Genomic DNA, 21,027 nt, shown 5'->3' with positions numbered 1-21,027 from the left:
GTATTCTAGACCTATACAAGTTCCAATACATCATTTTCTATTATGTCTTAATACATCATTTTCTATTATGTCTTTGCTAGTTCATCATCCTGTTTTTTATTCCTATTAGGATTCCTCTGTTTCTGAAAAAAAGTGCTTACTGTTTTTCCTTATTGCAACTGATTTACGTACTGTAAAATTCTGAAATTCTGGATTTGAGATATTCAAAGTGTTAGAAAAGAATAGAAAAAAGAATCATTCAAAAATATGAAGTACACAAAAAATGATAAATAAAATAAAAAAAGTGTACATTCCTGCCGAAAAAAAATACGGTAATCTGGCAGCGATTTTAAAAAATTTATTTCTCTCAATTGGCTTACTGTTTTTAATTGATTCCAGTGCCATTTTTGAGTTAACATCTTGAAGTTTCTGTGGTATAATTTTCATAATCCAGTTCGCTCTACAACGTTCCAGTTAAATCAGTGAATATCAAGCACAGTTTGCATAAAAAAAAATTTCCAGTAGCTAATATTTTTGTTTTCTTCATCTACTCTAGTGCTTTTCCTTAGGTATTCTTTTGTGTGCCTACTTTTCTCATTGAGTTATTTATTTTCTTGATTATCTTTCATTCTTACTCTTTGAGTTTTTTTTACATATAGTATTCCTTTTGCAATTACCTTTCCTTGCTTATACCTTTTCTTGTTTGTCTTTATTGTTTCTTTGGTTTTGTGGTGGTTTGCTCTTAAGATTGGTGTGCTTGCTTTGACATATTTCATTTGAGGATTCCAAGGCCTCAAGATCAGATTGGTGCAAGAACATTATTTCTTTGAGAGTGATATCTTTTCAGCCTTAGTTCATTTCGGCAGTTTCATTGCCAAAAGCTCACTGTTTTTTTTGCTACTTTTTAACTTGTTTGCTGTTTTTAATTACAAATGGCTGGATTTTCAAGTGATGCATCCTACAAGCAGAATTCTCCTTCCAAAGCTTCAATTCTTGGTGAATTACATGAAGCTCAAAGAACAATTAGACGGTTGGAGGAGAAATTGCAAAAGATGGAGGTCCAACAAACTAGACCATCTCCTTCTATCCATGATGGACATCATTCTCATAGACCATCTTCAAGAGCTTCTTCAAATGATGTTGGCCGTGAAGATGAGCATAGGAGAAGGAGACCTCCACCCCAAGTCCATGGACAAAGACATCATCACCAAGGGGAAAGAATTCACTACGGCAATGGCTTCTACCATGATGCAAAGTCCAAGCTTCCTTCGGTCAAGCTACCTTGTTTTAATGGTTCTAGTGATCCAAATGTGTATTTAGATTGGGAGGCTAAGCGTGAACAAATTTTTGAGATCCATGAGATCCAAGATGAGCATAAGCTCAAGCTAGCCACCCTAGAGTTTAGTGATTATGCCATGAAATGGTGGCATGGAATTGTAAAGGACATTATCTATCACAAGGGTCCTCCCGTGGACTCTTGGAACTCTTTAAAGGATCATATGCGCGCTAGGTTTGTGCCCCCACATTTTAGGAAAGACCTCATGTTGAGACTCCAACGGTTTCAACAAGGCACGCTAAAGGTGGATGAATATTATAAGGAGCTTGAGACGCTTGTGCTTAAAATTGAATTAGAAGAAAGTGAAGAAGCCATGGTTGCTAGGTTTGTGAGTGGTCTTAGGAAGGATATTCAAGACATTGTTGAGTTACAAGAGTATTCATCATTGGGCTCTTTAGTTCATCTTGCAATGAAGGTGGAAGCCCAACTTGCTAAGAAAAACTCTTTTAAAAATGCTTCCAATGATGGATACTACTCCAAGTCTTGGAGAAACAAAACTTCTTTTTCTAAACATCCTTCCAAAGATTCTTCTTTCAAACCCAAGGAATCTAAGCCATCAACTTCTAGACCTAAGTCTCCCACTAGAACATCTAACACTAAATGCTTTAAATGTATGGGTTATGGTCATATTGCTGCAAATTGTCCTTCCAAACGAAGTATGTACATGCATGAGGGCATTGTGGTTAGTGAGCATGATTCGGATTCTCCAAAGCATTCATTGCATTCTCATGCATCTAGTGAGGAAGAGAGCGAATGTCCACTTGAAGGGGACTTGTTAGTTGTGAGAAGACTTCTTGGACAAGTTTCACAACCTTTTGATGAAAGTCAAAGGGAAAATATTTTCCATACAAGATGTCTTATTCAAAACAACATTTGTTCCTTGATAGTGGATGGGGGTAGTTGTGCAAATGTGGCTAGTACAAGAGTAGTAGATAAGCTTGGATTGCCTACTATCTCTCATACAAAGCCCTACAAGTTACAATGGCTTAGTGAAGTAGGAGAAATAATTGTTAATAAACAAGTCCTCATCCATTTCTCCATTGGAAAATACAAAGATGAGGTATTATGTGATGTTGTGCCCATGGAAGCCACTCATGTTCTTTTGGGAAGGCCTTGGCAATTTGATAGAAAAGTTTTACATGATGGCTTTACCAACAAATTATCTTTTGAATTCCATGGTCACAAGGTTACTTTAAAATCTCTCTCTCCAAGAGAAGTCCATGAGGACCAAGTTATCATGAAGAAAAAGAGGGAGAGTGAAAAAGATAAAAAAGATAAAAAAGATAAGAGTTCTAAGCCTACACTCCTTGTGTCTAGTCGTGACATTGAAAGGGAAATAGTGGCTCATCATCCTCTTTTTTTAGCCATCCCTAGAACTCTTAGAGTAGAATCACTTGTTGATAGTCCTCATTGCTTGGAAAATTTGGTAGAAGAGTTCAAAGATGTGTTTCAAGATCCTCCAAATGGACTTCCACCTTTGAGAGGGATTGAGCACCAAATTGATTTAATACCGGGCTCTTCTTTACCAAATCGTCCAGCATATAGGACCAATCCAAGTGAAACCAAGGAAATTCGCCAACAAGTTGAGGCTTTGATTGAGAAAGGGTGGGTGCAAGATAGCATGAGTCCTTGTGCTATGCCTATCATCTTAGTGACAAAAAAGGATGGCACATGGCGAATGTGTTCGGATTGTAGGGCCATCAATAACATAACCATTAAGTATAGGCATCCCATACCTAGACTAGATGATTTGTTGGATGAATTACATGGTTCAAAAATCTTTTCAAAGATTGATCTTAAAAGCGGCTACAATCAAATCCGTATCAAACCGGGTGATGAATGGAAGACGGCTTTTAAGACCAACTTTGGTTTATATGAGTGGTTAGTTATGCCTTTTGGTTTAACTAATGCACCAAGTACCTTCATGCGCCTCATGCATCATGTTCTTAGACCTTTCATTGGTAAGTTTGTTGTGGTTTACTTTGATGACATTCTCATTTATAGCTTATCTTTGAATGACCATAGGTTGCATGTTAGGCAAGTTTTAGAAACCCTTAGGAAGGAACATTTGTATGCTAACCTTGCTAAATGTATGTTTGCTCTTGATCATATAGAATTCCTAGGGTTTGTTGTGAGTTGTAAAGGGGTCCATGTGGACAAAACAAAGGTGGTGGCCATTCAAAATTGGCCTACACCGAAATCTTTGAATGAGGTCCGAAGTTTTCATGGACTAGCTTCTTTCTATAGAAGATTTGTCCCAAACTTTGGTACCATTGCCGCACCACTCAATGACATAGTGAAAAAGGATGTGGTCTTTCATTGGGGAGATGCACAACAAATTGCTTTTGATACTTTGAAAGAAAAATTGACTAATGCTCCCATCTTGGCCCTTCCTAATTTCACTAAGACATTTGAGATTGAGTGTGATGCTTCAAGTATAGGTATTGGGGCTGTTCTCCTTCAAGAGGGCCACCCCATAGCCTATTTTAGTGAGAAATTGAAGGGAAGTCATCTCAACTATTCCACCTATGATAAGGAATTATATGCACTTGTTAGGGCTTTGTTTACTTGGCAACACTATCTTTTTCCCAAAGAGTTTGTGATACATAGTGATCATGAATCTCTTAAATATTTGAAAAGCCAAAACAAACTTAACAAGAGGCATGCTAAGTGGGTGGAATTCATTGAGCAATTTCCTTATGTGATCAAACACAAGCAAGGCAAAATAAATATTGTGGCGGATGCTCTTTCTAGAAGATACACCTTGCTAAATCTTTTAACCTCTCAATATCTTGGTTTTGATCACATTAAGGAACTTTATCATGATGACCTTGATTTTTCTTCCATCTATCAAGAGTGTCTTAGAGGAGGACACAAAGACTTTTTTATTCAAGATGGCTTTCTTTTTAAAGGAAAATGTCTTTGTGTTCCCCAATGCTCTATTAGATTATCTCTTGTTAGAGAAGCTCATGAGGGGGGTTTAATGGGACATTTTGGGGTTGCTAAAACTTTGGATGTGTTGCATGAACATTTCTTTTGGCCTCATATGCATAAACATGTTCATAGTTTGTGTGATAAATGCATAGCTTGCCGCAAAGCTAAATCTAAAATGCATCCCCATGGTCTTTATACTCCTCTTCCTATCCCTTCAATGCCTTGGGTGGATATATCTATGGATTTCATCTTAGGCTTACCCAAGACATCAAAGGGAAAGGACTCCATTTTTGTGGTAGTGGATCGTTTTTCAAAGATGGCTCACTTTATTCCTTGCCACAAAGTGGATGATGCATGCCACATTGCAAACCTCTTCTTCCAAGAAGTGGTTCGCTTGCATGGGATTCCTAGGTCTATAGTGTCCGATAGAGATCCTAAGTTCTTGAGTCACTTTTGGAAGACCTTGTGGGGCAAGCTTGGAACTAAGCTTTTATTTTCTACCACTTGCCACCCACAAACTGATGGTCAAACCGAGGTGGTAAATAGAACTTTGGGACAACTATTGAGATGCTTTATTTCGGGGAATCCTAGAGTGTGGGAGAATTTACTACCCCATGTTGAGTTTTCATATAACCGAGTAGTAAATTCTACCACCTCCCATTCTCCTTTTGAGGTGGTCTATGGGTTTAATCCCCTAACACCTATTGATCTTCTTCCTATTCCCCTTCTTGAAGATGTCTTGTGCAAAGATGGGGATGAAAAGGCTTCTTTTGTGAAAACTTTGCATAAAGACATCAAGAAGAGAATTGAGAAGAAGGTTGGCAAGTATGCTGAACTTGCCAATAAAAGGAGAAAAGCATTGTTGTTTGATGAGGGCGATTGGGTTTGGCTTCATTTGAGGAAGGATAGTTTTCCTACTCAAAGGAAGTCCAAACTAATGCCTCGAGGGGATAGACCTTTCCAAGTCCTCAAGAGGATTAATGACAATGCTTATGAGTTAGATATGCCTGATACATTCTTAGGTAGTCATACTTTTAATGTCAGCGATCTAACTCCTTTTTCTGTAGGTCTCCAGAATTCGTGGTCGAATTCTCTCCAACTCGGGGAGTATGATGGAGATCAAGCTCAAGAGAACATGGAGGCCACTCATCAAGCTCAAGAAGAGGTGGAGGCACAAATGGAGGACGCCCATGGAGGTCAAAGTCCACCTCAAAGGATTACAAGAAGCATGTTCAAAGCTTTGGGAGCTAGAGGACATTTATTTTCTCTTTTTGTAGTTTCTTTAGTTGAAGGTGCTTAGAGGGAAACTTTAGAAACCTCTTTTGTTATAGCATCTTTTAGACTTTAGTTAGGAGCTTTAGGGGGGTGTATTAGTAGATAGGTGTAGGAGTAGAATAGGGGGTGCCAAAGTGAAGGAAAGGATCACACCTTCCTTGCTTTGCAAATAGGCGCCGGTTCTAGATTGATTTGGAGGGAATTTTGAATTGTTTTAGCTTTCATTTTTCAGCACCTTAGGCTATAAATAGAGGTGCCTTCCTTGTAAAATTCAGATTTGAATTTATCTAAAGAAACTATACTCAAAATTGGAGTGAGCATTTGGAGAGCTTTTGAGCCTTCTACTCTAGTCTTATCTTGAAGGACCATGGTTTCCTCAAGTGGCGGCTTGCACACTCATCTAGGAGCATCCATACTTCTAGTGGCGTGATCATCCAACCATTCTTCCATCTTCATGAGCATTCTCTTCTCCTTCCTTTCTTCTTCTTCAATTGTTCTTGTTGCCTTGTGTTTTTGAGTTGTTTTAGTTTCGGTTCTTCCAAATTCCAGCACCTATATTCTGTTTTGTTTCTTATTTCTGTTCGGTCTTTTCTTTTTAATTTCCTTTGTTGATTCAATTTGACAATATTTGGTTCATCCAAATGAGTTTGGGATTTGGTACTTGTTATTGGTGAGTTCTTGACTTAGGACCATGATCCAACCTAAGAAAAGTGTCTCTATATTTTCCAGCTCAAGGTGATTCCTAAAAATGTCAAGAATCTTGTTCTATGTGGCTATTGGAATCACATCAGGTACGCAATGCCGTTCCATCAGTGAACGTCGTCCTCAGCTCTAAGTACCCACGGACCTCCACTGGGTTATCTGCAAATCCATACAAGCATCTGGTGTAGGATCTCAAGAGGTCCGGGGACAACTGCAGCTTGTTAAAGGTCATCCAGAACATGACATCAGCGGAACTGCCCTGGTCGACGAGAACCCTATGGACCCTCCTTCCTGCTGTAACTACTGAGATGACCACGAGGTCATTGTCGTGCGGGACGACATCCCGTAGGTCAGCCCTTGTGAACACGAGGTCTAATTCCCAAGGATCGTCCGGGAATTCTTCTTCAACTGAACTTACTGACCTCACATACTTTTTACGTTGAGAGGCTGTGAGCCGCCCTCCAAAAAATCCACCAGAAATGGTGTGAACCTCCCCATGGACTGGCATCTCGTGTGCCTGGCCCTCCTCTTGTACTGCCGTGGCCGCCGTTGTAGGGGATCCTACAAGGTAATCCTTTAGGAAGCCACTCTTCACAAGTTCATCCAACTAATAGCCCAGCGCCAAACAGTTGTTAATATGATGTCCAAATGCTTCGTGGAATTCGCACCACGACTCCTTGTGGGGCCCCAGAATTTTGTCAGACTTCGCTGGTGGCCTCAACCTGTCTGCTATGTTGGGCACAACGATGAGGTCTTTGAGCTCCACCACAAAGTTGTGCCTCAGCGGTCTACTCCCCTCTCTCCTTCCTTCAGCTCGGGCCCTTGGCGGGACCCTCCTCGCCTCGTAGGTGCGCTTCCTGTCTAGGTTCCGCCTCTCTGTGGCAGCTTCGTGGACCCTAGCGGGTTGTGTGCGTACCTGCGCTCTTGCTCATGCCGGTGCAGCAGGTATGCACTTCTCGTATGCCTCGCCCTCTTCGGCAATGTGCTCCAACGCTCGTCGCCTTACTTCAGCAAATGTCTTGGGAAGCTTGCAGTTAAGCGACTTACCAAAAGACCCGGGTTGCACCCCCTTCCTGAATGCGTATACAATCATGGGCTCATCGGTGGTACCCACCTTCACCACTTGTGCCCCAAAGCGACTTATGTATTCCTTTAGGGTCTCCCCTTGGAATTGTTTCACTTCGAAAAGGTCGTACGAGACCGGGGCTGGGGCCCTGTTGGCTAAGTACTGCTCTCTAAATAGCCGTGAGAGTTGAGCAAAGGACGTGACGTGACCCTCCGGAAGGCTGACGAACCAATCCACGGCCATTCCGGTTAAAGTGCTCATAAAGAGCTTGCATTTTACGGCGTCAGAACCTCCGACCAACATCATCTGTGTGTGGAACGCCGCGAGGTGCGCCTCAGGATCCTCCTTTCCTGTAAAGGTCACCTTGGGCCCTGTGAACGTGTTGGGGATTGCTGTTCCTAAGATCGCTTGTGAGAACGGTGTGGTGAATTCCCTAAGTGGGGAGGCAGTCTCAAGCTCGTCTACATCGCGCCGATCGCGACGTAGCTCCTCGTTTGTACGGTGGAGTTCCTCGTTTCTCGCCAGAGAGGCTGTGAGATCTGCCTGCATGCGTTCCTGATCTGCTTTTGAGGCTGCCATTGCTTCTTTCTCAACTCAATCACTTTTGTTGACTCGTGCTACGCCTACAAGGTCTTCTTCTTCTTTGTCATTTTCATTACCTAAGGTTCCTACTTCCACACCATATTGGATAAAGAATGTTAAGGATGATTTTTTCATATCTCCTATTTTACCAAATAATATCATTCCTAAACAATCTTTTCCAACATGGTCTGTGTATAGACCATCTTTTTCTGAACTCCCAACATTTGAAAGTGATAAGTCATGTTTGCCCATTTCTTCTTGTCTTCTCTTATATAATAGCAAACTGACTTTGTTTTATGCAGGAGTACTGAATTCGTGGACGAATTCTCTCCAACTCGGGGAGTATGATGGATATCCACTAGGAGAGGATTTTATTAATGAAGGAAGAGGATTTTCACCTACACATTTGAAGTTCTTCCTTCTAGTCTTCTCACAAATTAAAAGAAGTCAAAGAGAAGATCAAGCCTAAAGATAAAGAAGTCTACAAACTCTCAAATAATAGGCTTCATATTAAATATCTCTCTTTATAGTTTCTTTTAAATTGTAAATAATATAGAATAATGTTTAGAAAGGTGCTTAGAGGGAAACATGAGACACCTCTTTTGTAAAAGCATCTTTAGGCTTTAGTTTAGCAAATTCTAGAAGCTTGAGGAGTGAGCTTAGTAAGGGGGGTGTGATCTTAGGAGTTTTTTGGGTAGCTTAGGGAATAAGCTATGTAAATGACCAGCCCTTACTCCTATAAAAGGAGGGCTTAGGTCCTTCACAATTCAGATTGGAATTTTATAGTAGAGAGACTATACTCAATTTTGGAGAGAATTTGTGAGTTTTGAGTCTTCCTCTTCTTTGCCTTATCTTGTGAGCTATGGTGAGCTTCAAGTGGTGGCACTCCATCACTTATCTTGGTTCAAGGTTCCAAGTGGCGTGAATGGCTTCTTCCAATTCTCAAAATCCAGCAAGCATCTTATTCTATAAGTGTTCTTCTTCCCTTTTCTTCAATTTTCCATTCGGTAGTTTTGATTCCTAGAGTTTACTTCTTTTTCTACCATTTATTTTGTGTTTCCAGCATTGTGTTCTTAATTCTGTTTTGGTTCAGTAGCTATCATTTAAATTCTGTCCAGTTTTAATTCTTGTTCTTCTTTCCTTTTGTTTTGATTCAATTTGACAATACATGGACTTCAATATGAGTCTTGGTTGGTGCTTAGTTTTGGTGAGTTCTTGAATTTAGAACATTGATCCAATTCTAAAGTAGAGTGCCTTTTAAATCCAGCTCAAGTTGTTCCTAAGAATGTCAAGAATCATGTGTTCTTGTAGTTACATTCACATCACCACGAGTTGTTGCATGGTCATCTCTTCGCTCCTGGAGCGCGGAGGTCTTGTGGTCATGGCTTTCTAGAAACTTTCTCGACTTATCCGGGTTTTGGAACTGGAACTGAAAACGTGTGTGGTGGGACTGATGTTTTATATCGAGCCCCACGGTGGGCGCCAAATGTTCCGGCCGGTTGACCGGGATCGTCTTTGCGCGTGGCTTGTCCTCGCGAGCTAGGGCACCTTCGTTTGCTCCGTCTGTGAGTACCTGAAAAGAAGTGAACAAAGGGGCGCCCTTGCGGCCGTTTGCACTCCGACGATCAAGTCAGCTAGCGAGAAACATCAAAATGACGCACCCTTGGGAGGTGGTCGAAGAAACTGTGCTGAGTGCCTAAGAACTGTGAACTAGAATGGTGTTGCCTTAATTGCCTTATGCTCACTGTGAGTGCGCCGCGAAGACAACTAGGGTTTTTCTGCTCTGTGTAACTGTGTGAATTTAGGTTAAAAACTCGGTCCCTTTTCCAAATGCCCCAAGGTCCCTTTTTATACACCTCTCATCTTTTAAAGCGTGTTAAAGCGCATTGAAAGCGTATAAAAACATTCCTTGGAAAATTCGAATCTTAACTGAATTAACGCGTACCTTGGCAAACTTTAACTGAAACCTTTAATGAGCACGTGTGCCTTTCCACGTGTCCTTTTGACTTGATCGTTTATTCTGTGTAGAGGGTCCCACTGCGCCATCACCCAACTTAGGGTTATTCTATCGTGTGAGCCCTCTTTCCTGCGAAGTGCTTCCGGCTTGTGGGTTGACGTTCTGGGTGCCAACTCACGTGCCCCAATTACTGGTTACTTGCCCTGGGGTATATCTACCTTTCTCTCGTACCATGCACGTGGTTCTCCCTGGTTATGGCCCTCTCACGGGTCGTATCTGTTCCAGGGTCTCCCAGCAGTGGCGTGGATACTTCATGAGTTAGGGCATCCCCTTCTAGTGCTAAACTTGCAGCCTTGAAGCCGCCTTTCTCTTCTCTTTACTGCTGTTCTGGACTGTCGAGGCCCGAAGCCTCTCCGGCGACGCCTCTCTCCCTCGGGCGATGCTTCTCTTTGGGCGATGCTTCTCTTTGGGCGACGCTTCTCTCCCTCGGGCGATGCTTCTCTTTGGGCGACGCCTCACTTGGGCGACGACTCGAGCGGTCTACCTGCAGACTTATCTTCCTTGGGTCCCTCGAGGGGCCCCCATCATGCGTTGACTCTGACCTTCGGTCAACGCCAGATGACAGGACGGTACAGCGCACCAACTAGATGAGCTCGTGAAAAGTGGCTTCTTGAAGGACTACCTCCAGGAGCCGCAGAACGATCAGCGTTGGTAACCGCAGGGGCAGATTAGGGGCACGAGGTGCCCATTCATGGTGAGATCAACACCATCTCTTGGAGGAGGATGCACTCCTCCCAGTGTAAGAAGTATCGCAAGAGAAGTGATGGCAGTATAGGTGCAAGAGGTGGATAATACTCCCGATGTCGACCTCGTCTACCAAGGCTGACCGCCAGGACTTCGTCCCACATGAAAATGATCCAGTGGTGATTTCGGTGGTTACAGTAGGGAGAAGGGTGCATCGCGTCCTCATGGACCAAGAAAGTTCGGCCAATGTGATATTTTGGTCGACCTTCAACAAATTGTAGTTGTCTCTGGACTAGTTGAGACCTTATACCGGTTGCTTGTACGGTTTTGCTGGAGACCTGGTGGAGGTACGTGGGCATATAGAGCTGAGGATAAACTTCACAGATGACACAACTACACGCTCTTCCAACATCAGGTATCTTGTCGTTAACGCCCCATCAGCCTACAATATACTATTAGGTAGACCTGCTTTGAACAAGGTTAGAGCGATTGCCTCTATGAGGCATATGAAGATGAAGCTGCCTTCCCTTGAGGGTACGGTGATCACCATCAAGTCTAATCAGAAGGAGGCTAAGAAGTGCTATGAGAATAGACTCAAGACGAAGAGAGGGGTGTTCGCTGTTACTACCCAACCTCCAAGGGAAGAAGGGGTCGCCCGTGCGGAGATCGGCCGGGAGACACTGCTCAAACCCGCCGAAGATGTGCTAGAGCGAGAGATCGGTGGGAAGATATTCAAGCTTGGCAAATCCTTAGGCCAAGAGACGCAGGATCAGATTGCCGAAGTCATAGCGTGACACCTTAACGCGTTTGCGTGGTTTGCCTCTGACATGCCTGGCATAGATCTTGACTTCCTGTGTCATCGTCTCACCATGGACCCCCAGGTCTGACCTGTTCGCCAGCGAAGACGAAAATTCAATGAGGAAAGGCATCAGGTCGTCAGGGAGGAGACAGAGAAACTGTTGAAGCTTGGCCACATAAGGGAGATACAGTACCCTGAATGGCTGGCCAACGTGGTACTAGTGAAGAAGGCCAGCGGAAAATGGAGGATGTGCGTGGACTTCACAGACCTCAATAAGGCCTGTCCCAAGGACTCCTACCCGCTGCCCAGTATTGATGCTTTGGTAGACAGTGCGTCCGACTCCTGATTACTGAGTTTCCTGGATGCCTTTTCCAGTTACAACCAGATCATGCTGCACCCCAGGAACGAGTGCAAGACAACGTTCATGACAGAGTTGTCTTGCTACTGTTATAAGGTGATGCCCTTTGGGCTGAAGAACGCAGGTGTCACCTACCAAATACTAATGGGCAGAGTTTTAGCGTCCATGTTAGGGCGGAATGTCCAAGCGTATGTAAATGACATGGTGGTCACCTCACAGCAGAAGGAGCAGCACATAGCAGACCTGGAAGAGCTATTCACAACAATAGCGAAATACAGGCTGAAGCTAAACCCAGAGAAGTGTGTGTTCGGGGTAGAGGTAGGCAAGTTCTTGGGGTTCCTACTCACTGAGCGTGGGATAGGGGCAAATCCTGAGAAGTGCACTGCGGTAATAGCAATAAAGAGCCCGACCTCAATCAAAGAGGTACAACAATTGACAGAGCGCATGGTCGCTCTATCCAGATTCGTATCGGCAGGAGGAGATAAGGGGCATCCTTATTTCCAGTGCCTGAAGAGAAACAACAGGTTTGTATGGACCAGAGAGTGTGAAGAGGCGTTCTTAAAATTGAAGGAGTACCTGGCCAGTCCACTAGTGTTGTGCAAGCCAGAACTAGGTACTCCCCTCCGCCTATAGTTCACAGTTACGGAAAAGGCGATAAGTTCAGTTCTGCTACAAGAGCAGGATCAGGTGCAGAAGTCGATCTACTTTATTAGCAAAGTGTTGTAGGGGCCATAGGTGAGATACCAAGCCATAGAGAAAGCGGATATGGCAGTAGTGTTTTTAGCGCGAAGACTTCGCCACTACTTCTAGAGCTTCACCGTAATAGTGATGACAGACCTTCCAATTCGCAAGGTCTTACAGAAGCTAGATGTGGCACGCAGGATGGTGCGATGGGCGATAAAGCTATCAGAGTTCGATGTGCAGTATGAGCCTAGAGGCCCCATCAAAGGCCAGGTTTATGCTAACTTTGTCATAGAGCACTCCACGGTAGCAAAACACCAGGAAGGAGCAGGTTTCATATGGGTACTCTCTGTAGATGGTTCCTCCAACCAACAAGGTAGTGGGGCTGGTGTAATCTTGGAAGGACCAGATGGGTTGCTAATTGAGCAGGACCTGTGGTTCGCCTTCAAGGCAGAGTATGAGGCCATGATCGCTGGGATGCTGCTAGCAAAGGAGATGGGTGCGAAAGGTCTGTTGGCGAAGAGTGACTCCTTATTGGTCACAGGTCAGGTCACGGGGGAGTACCAAGCTAAAGACCCTCATATGGCCGCATACCTAGAGTACGTACAGGTTCTGAAGGAAACGTTTGAGGTGTTCGAGTTAGTCCACGTACCCAGAGAACAGAATGCCCGAGCAGACTTGCTTGCAAAGCTCGCCAGTTCGGGCAAGGGGGGCAGACAGAGGACAGTAATTCAGGAGACCCTGAGGACACCTCGAACTACCACAGACAATATGGTCATAGTCTAGCAGGTCATCACATCGGAAGTGATCTCGCAGGGGATTCGAACGTCGAAGGATTCGCCACGTCAAACTCTGTCTTCCGCAAGAACGCTCCAAGCACTCCACAAGAACTCCAAGCAAACCTGCGAAACACAACAAACGGCGCCTCTAGCGGCCGATTGCACTCCGACGCTCAAGTCAGCCTCGCAAAACCACCAAAGAACTAAGAACTAAGAATCTCAGCGAGACTCGCGTGCACTCTGTGATTCTCTCTCTCTCTGTGTAAACTAGTAACTTGCAAGAATGAATCTTACCTCCCTCAGTATGAGCGTGGAATGCCTTTATATACTTTGTTGCGCGCCTAAGTTATTCGTGTATGAAGTAACTTAGCGCGTTTCTTTCACTAGGTGTCTCGTGCAACCTCAGTGTGAATACCAAGTGTGGCTTGGCTAAGCGCACGCACCAGGCATCACCTACTGTGTGAACGATCACCTCTGCTTTGCTCCATGCACGCTATGGGTTAGGAGAGCACTAATCACCGACTGGCGACTAGCTCTCTTAGGCCACTCTCGTGCATGACACCACAAAGCACTTAACTTGTCCTTTCTTTGATACCCTGCCACACAAGGTTCGTATGCAACGCTCTCGCTGGGAAACGTCCTTCGTTTCCAGCTTAACTGCGTGCAACACGCAAACCCGATGATCATCGCTCACACCAGATGACCGATCGGTGCACCATAGCACTACGCCCTCAGCTTCCGGGCGCTTATCTAGGCGCTGATCGCGCACTCTCTCTGACAGCCATCCCCTGACGACCGATCACCCCCCTAGGTGACTTTCTCAATGACTTATCTGCTTCCCTGACCCACGTGTTCCACTAAGAACGGTCCACGTGGCTATCCTTTGCTGACGTCACCGACTACCGATGACCGACCGGATCACAAGCCCCCCAGCCTCGAGCTGTAAACTTGTTTTCAGCGAAAAGGCTAATGATCGTCCTCTGTGGCCACGTGGCAAGTGATACCACGTCACGTGCTGTGTTTTAAATGACGTTACGCCTTCCTTCCTCAATCTTGGACACGTGTACGCATCAACGGCTATCATGAAATGTCGTTTGCGCTTCTCATATTCAAAACTTACGCGCCTCCACTGTTCCATCACCTTCTCCAACACTTCTTCTCTGAAACTCTCGAACTCCCTCTCTGCGATTCGTCTTCCCCAACTTCAGGCTTCCAGAAACCGCTTGCAATCAACAAAAGGTACCCTTTTTCTTTATCTATGGCATATTTGAATACTTTCTACGGATTGCATCATCGAATAACTGCACTGTGCATACGTTGTGGGCTGTTTTCCTTTTCCCTGCACTGTACCAGGGTTTCTTCTGGTTTTTCTGTGTTTTCACTTCTTCTTCTTCGTCACTTTCGCTTCTCCACGCCCTTCAAACCATAACATTTCCGTTCTCCTCACCTTCTTCTTGTTTTTCGCTGAACCATGTTTTTCATTGGTCAATCACTCCTTCTTTTCTTTCTCCATTGTAGTTACTGAGCAATGGCTCGCACAAAAACCACCGCGCATCTCGCTTCCTCCTCCGGTGCACAGCCTTCCGCAAGTGCACCACCACTGCCCTCGACGAGCGCGCCCCCCCTCAACGGCTGCGCACCCCCAAGCGGCGCCTCCTCAGCGCGACTATGTGCGGGTGTACCAGTGGGCTCCCCTCCACCTGCTCGCCGAGACGTCTACACAACTCCCCAACGACCATCTCGCCAACCTACTGAGCAGTGACACCGACGAACCCACCTGTGCCCTTGACAGGGAGGATGACTCACACTTGAACGTGTGCATCCCCCCTCGAGGCATGCCAATATGCGTGGACGATAGGGCCAACAACAGAGTGCCCTTCACCTTCATCTACTCTGCCATCTTCAAGAGACTGCGCCTCCGCCTCCCCTTCACCTTCTTTGAGAAGGACCTACTCACCGAGCTGAACGTGGCTCCTTGCCAACTCCATCCAAACGCTTGGGCCTTCATCCGAGCGTTTGAGATTCTCTGAAACCACTTCGGCCACCCTCCCTCAACCGACGTCTTCCTCCATTTCTTCGAGGCCAAGAACCCAGGCGATCGGTAATGGGTGAGCCTGAACGGCGTGACAGGGAGAGTGATCTTGGGCCTATACCAACAATCCTTCAAGGACTGGAAGGGTAGGTTCTACATGATCACCTCCAACGAGCATAGCCCGACTCTACTTGAGGGCTTCCCACTCTACTGGGTTCCCAAGGTAGAGTTCAAAAAACCTCGGGGCTTGGAGGCTATGCCTCCTTACGAGCGCGAGCTGTGCAGCCTACTCTCGAGCTTGGGCGCTAAGTTCGGCTCCTCCACCCTTATCAAGCACGAGTTCGACGCGGAGACGCTAAAAAAATACATTGGTTTGCACTCTCTTCCCTCTCTTCGACTTGTCATACTTGCACATGTTAACCCCCTTTCTGCATGCTACCACCGAGCTGATTAGCTTAATTCACCCTTTGCCATGTTTCACTGGTGTAGATATGACTTCCACCAAAGAACGACGACAGAAGCTGATCGCGCTAGCCAAGAGCCGACGAGCTGTCGGGTCGTCCTCGGGGACTGAGGCCACCTCCGAGCCTATCTCTGCCTCCCCCATCTCGGTCGCGCCAGCTGAAGGCCCCAAGACCAGGGGTGAAAAGAAAAGGAAACGGTTGGTGAAGGCTCCCACCACCGTCATATCCATCGAGGAGGAGAGTTCGGGGTCTCCTTTAGTTCAACGAAGGAGAAGGGGAGCCGAGGGCGATGGGGGAGATGCCTCTCCAATCCCTCCAGCACAGGTTTCTCCTATACGCCTTCCTTCTCCAGCCCCCCTTCCTTCCCCTACACAACTTCCTTCCCCCGCCCCTAGCCAGCCAACCCCCTACCTTACCATTTCAAACTACTGGGAGCGGGGCTGCTCGCTCGGAGGGAACCTCTCACCCCTCAACTTCACCACGCCCTCAAGCTTCCGCCGCCACGACCGAGGGTGGTAGTGAGAGTTCCCACCGAGCCTCGGGGTCCAGCACTGAAGGGCTCACCAGGGTCATCCAGCTGACCAGGAAACTGCTCCAAAACTACGAGCTGGTCAAGTGGAGCAGGAGCGAGGTGGACCTTCATCTGGCTCGCTAGTTGGTGCTCTCCTTGGAATTCTCCACCCAACATCGCCGCATCAAGAAGCTGGAGGGAAAGATGGGCGAGCTGATCAACCAAAAGGAGTCGCTTCAAAGCGACTACGAGGCCCTGCAGAGCACCAATGAGATGCTGAGGGATATGGTGGAAGAAGCCAAGAGAGGGCGCGCCCTGCAAGTCCAAGAAACCATCAAGACGGAGATGTTGATGGGGGACGCCGTCGCCGCTCTTGACACCGAGCTGGTCGAGACCACAGGGAGGGCCATCCAGCTTGAAGCCAAGAATGCCTTCCTGCGCCAACAGATCGCAAATCTGGCGGAGCCTCTCGCTGCGAACGAGAGGCGTGCCAATGATCAGGGGTCCAAGCTTAAGGAGGCCGAGTCCACCATCGCCACCCTTGCTACTGAGAAGGTCGTGCTTGAGACCGACAAGGCTGAGCTCGAGGCTGAGAAGACCAAGCTTTGGGAAGAGGTTGCTGACACCTTTGCTGAGGGTTTCGACTTGGCCCTTGAGCAAGTTAAGTGCGTCTTCCCGGAGGCTGACTACTCTCAGTTCGCCATGGACTTCGAGGTGGTGGACAGCGAGATCGTTCGCCCTTGATCATTTACTGTTTTGCCTTTATCCCCTTGTACATAAATTTTGCATGTAAAAACTCTTATGCATATATAAAATGCCACTTTCCTCTTACTGTTTCTTCTGTTGTGTATCTCTTAGTTTTTATCTCTTGCCATGATCAACTGCTGACTCGCTCGAACTTGGCACAAATCTTCGCTGTGTTTGACTTCTTTGCTTCTGACTTTGATCACAACTAACAACACTTGATAACTGTTCTGGCGTGGCTTTTCTTGCTCGGGCCTATCGCGTAAGAACTTGTCTAAAACTTCTTAAACAACGCTCTAACCACTGATAACCGATCAGAATGCTACAGCCACCCCCTCATCAGTCATCGCGCCTCTGCTTCTACCTTATATCTTTCTAGATTGCTTGTCGCTCCAGCGCTAAGTGCATAGAGGACCCCTACACCGATCGGTCAAAGATGATGTCTCGTTTTGGGGATGAAGAATATTTCTCGATAACCCCTCTTGCCTGCCCCAAGATCGTCGACCCTTAACACATCGGGTCGTGCTTCCACCTTCTCACTCCTGGGGTGAGAAGGGTTTCGACTAAGAGTTCTGTACCGTCCTGGTAGTCGGAAGTGATGACGTGGCACCAAGCTACAGTGTAGGCGTGTTGGCAAGGCGCCAGGTTGGCAGAAGAGGAGGAAGTCGGGGGGCTCGTGAAGTCGCCAGTTATCAAGTTGGCGTGTTCCGATCTCTAGCATACCAGGCGATCGCCCTGTAGAAGGTGAAGTCGCCAGATGTAAACTCAGGCGACCAAGCGATTGGAGATCGCCAGAGCAAGCACATCGCCGGAGATGAAGGTGGTGCAGATTATGAAGGCGGCCGGCGAGACCACAGGGAAGGTGTACGAGAGCACCCTAACTCGCCTATTCCAGTAAAGATCGCGCTCCCAAGTTAGCTATGCACTGGGCAGTACCATGCATAAATAACTTAGCCAAAAAGGGAGTCAGAAGCAGCGCCCAAGTCAAGGAGGCTCCAGATGATGGCACGTGTACGACTGGATGCGAGCCATGTGTCCCAGGTCTGTAACTGCCAGGAGAGAGAAAGTAACCAGGTATATAAGAGTTCTCAACGAACTTTCTGAGGTACGCACGTTCAGATTATACTCTTTACGCTTGCGAGTTCTAGAGCTTACTGTGAGAGAGAACATTGCACGGTTCCTTGAGATTTCTTGAGTGTTCTTGCTCTTAGTATTTGGTGGTTCGGTCACTGACTTGGGCGTTGGAGTGCGATCGGCCGCAGCGGCGCCGCTCTGTTCTTTTGCAGGTTCTTGAGGTGGATCTTGAAGAAGGACGGAGGTTTGAAGCGGTGCACACGTCGATCCTTTGACGAGGCAGGTTCCAGCGTTCTGGTCAACAGGCAGGATCAAGTTCTACTGCGCCAATATTGATGCTATGCCACTTGGGTAAAGGCGTTTCTCGAAATCCTTCCTTTCCCTTCTTGGGCTTACTAGCACCCTTGGCTTTTCAAACCTTAACTGCCTGCACTCACACCTGGGGTGAGGAGGACTTTAAACCGGTTGCCATGCTCGCGCCTGGGGCGAGGAAGGCCTAACCGATTACCTACACCCGTGCCTGGGGCGAGAAGGATTTTAACTTTAAAACTTTGCAAACTCTTATACTGATAACTTCTTTTTTATTGGGTGGCCTCATTAAAACCCTCTTATGGGAAAAAGAGTGCCCCTGAACTGCTCAAACTGTTTATACTAGCGCGAAAGCGCGACTACTTTACATTTTCAACTAAAATAGAACTTCAAGTGTGTGGCGTTCCATGTTCTGGGGATCGCCGGTCTCTTCCCAGCACTGCGATCGCCTCTCGTCCACACCCGGCGGTGGTGTCGAGGTAACATGGCACACACTCCTTTGCTGCTTGAGGTTGTTCTCATAGCAGTGCCTAGCCTCCTTCTGGTCCGACTTAATGGTGATCACCACCCCTTCCATCGATGGCAACTTCAGCTTCATGTGCCTCGTCGACGACACTGCTCCCAACCTGTTGAGCGTCGGTCTTCCCAACAGTATGTTGTAGGCGGATGGGGCATTAACCACTAAGTACTTGATCTTTTCAGTGCGAGCCACAGCTCCATCTGTGAACGTGGTCCTCAACTCTATGTAGCCTCGCACCTCCACCTGGTCCCCTGCGAAGCCATACAAGCACCCCAGGTATGGCCTCAGATGATCAAGGGGCAACTGCAGCTTGTTGAACGTCGGCCAGAACATCACGTCCGCCGAGCTTCCCTGGTCCACAAGGACCCTGTGCACTTTTCTCCCTGCCGTGACAAGGGAGATGACAATAGGATCATTGTCGTGAGGCACAACGTCCCGGAGATCCGCCTTTGTGAATGTGATGTCAGCATCGGGGGAATGATCTTCCACCGAGTCGACAGTCATCACCGACCGAGCGTACCTCTTCCTCTGAGAGGCTGTACACCCTCCTCCAGAGAAGCCCCCCGCGATCGTGTGCACCTCCCCGTGCACAGGTACCTCGTGCTGCGGATCTTCTGCTGGTGGCCCCATGATGTGATTCCAATAGCCACATAGAGAAAGGTTCTTGACCTTCTTAGGAATCAACTTGAGTTGGACAATAGTTAGGCACTTTTTCTTAGAATTGGATCATTGTTCTAAGTCAAGAACTCTCCAAAAACTGGCACCAATTCCGAACTCATATGGAAGTTCCAATTATAGTCAAATTGAACCGAACAAAATGGAACAAAAGATAAGCAAATTGAATTAGAAGTGCTGGAAATTAAAATGCACCGAACCAAAACAGAAAAGAATAAGAACAGCTGCTGGAAAATGAAAAATAACCAAACCAAAACTCAAGAACACAAGCTAAACATGAACAATTGAAAGAGTAGGAAGAAAGGAGAAGACAAAAGCTTATGGAGATGGAAGAGAAGGTGAGTGATCACGCCACTAGAAGGATGGTTGCTCCTAGATGAGTGTGCTGCCGCCACTTGAGGACACCATGGATCCTTCAAGATAAGACTAGAGAAGAAGGCTCAAAAGCTCTCCAATGCTCACTCAAAAATTGAGTATAGTTTCTTTACTCTCATTTCAATTCTGAAAAATACAAGGGCTGCACCTTAATTTATAGCCTAAGGTGCTGAAATGTAAGCTACACAAATTCAAAAAAATTCCCTCCTAAAAGCTTCTAGAATTGGCGCCTAAAACAATGCATGAGGAAGGTGTGATCCCTTCTCTCACTTTGGCACCTCCTTATTTACTCCTACAACTATCTACTAACACACCCCCCCTAAAACTCCTAACTAAAGACTAAAAGATGCTTTAACAATAGAGGTTTCTAATGTTTCCCTCTAAGCACCTTCAACAATATTCTTTATTATTTAATACTTGGCCTTGCCCTTCATGAGATGAACTTGGGCTTTTTGGGCTTTGGCCTTCTTGGGCTTGGGCTTGGGCTTTGGGCCTCATCTTTTGCAAAGAATAATAAGAAGAACTTTAAATGTGAGGGCGAATGATCTTGTCCTTCATTATTAAAAGCCTTCTTTATTTGATTCGCATCACCCCGACTCCCGATCACCTTGCGTCTCCCGCAAGTAATCGCTCAGAAAGCCACTTTTTACCAACTCCGCGAGTTGGTGTCCCAACGCCAAGCAAGTGTGGAATGAGTGGCCATAAGCCTGGTGAAACTCACACCACACGTTCTTCTGCCTTCCGAGCACCTTGTCAGTCTTCTCTGGTGCTCGCAACCTTGTCGCTATGGCTGGAATGGTGATCAGCTCCGCCAACTCCACCACGAAGTCAAACCTGGGGGGCACGTTGCTCTCCCTCACGCGCCCCCTGCCCTAGTCCTTCCTAGGCTCGTAAGGGCGAGGCTTCCACTGAGCCTTCTTTCCTTCTTTGGCCTCGTGCACCCTCATCGGCTGCTGAGACCTACTCGGTCCTCCGCGCGACATGGTCGGGGCCGCGCTTCCCCTCTTCTCAGAAACCTCCGTTTCTGCTACGATGTGCGCCACAGCATGACGCTTAATCTCCGCGAAGGTGCTGGGGTGATTTCTGATCAAAGATTCACTGAAAGGGCCCGACAGAACCCCTTTCTTGAAC

General features: G+C 46.5%; 1 protein-coding gene across 1 annotated transcript; it reads left to right on the top strand.

Moving 5' to 3' along the window:
* Positions 1–12,560: 12,560 nt before the first annotated feature.
* On the top strand, positions 12,561–13,199 carry LOC137824812 (uncharacterized). The gene has a single exon (XM_068630490.1). It carries the CDS (start codon positions 12,561–12,563, stop codon positions 13,197–13,199), a length of 639 nt encoding a protein of 212 aa, XP_068486591.1.
* The last annotated feature ends 7,828 nt before the right edge of the window (positions 13,200–21,027 follow it).

The sequence above is a fragment of the Phaseolus vulgaris genome, chromosome 8, assembly GCF_000499845.2.
Source record: "Phaseolus vulgaris cultivar G19833 chromosome 8, P. vulgaris v2.0, whole genome shotgun sequence".
NCBI classification, from domain to species: Eukaryota; Viridiplantae; Streptophyta; class Magnoliopsida; order Fabales; family Fabaceae; genus Phaseolus; species Phaseolus vulgaris.
Note: the sequence above shows the minus strand (reverse complement) of the source record. Positions and strands in the feature narration are given on the sequence as shown.

Coding starts and splice junctions, on each gene's coding strand:
- LOC137824812 (XM_068630490.1), top strand. CDS start 12,561: ATGACAGACCTTCCAATTCGCAAGGTCTTACAGAAGCTAGATGTGGCA.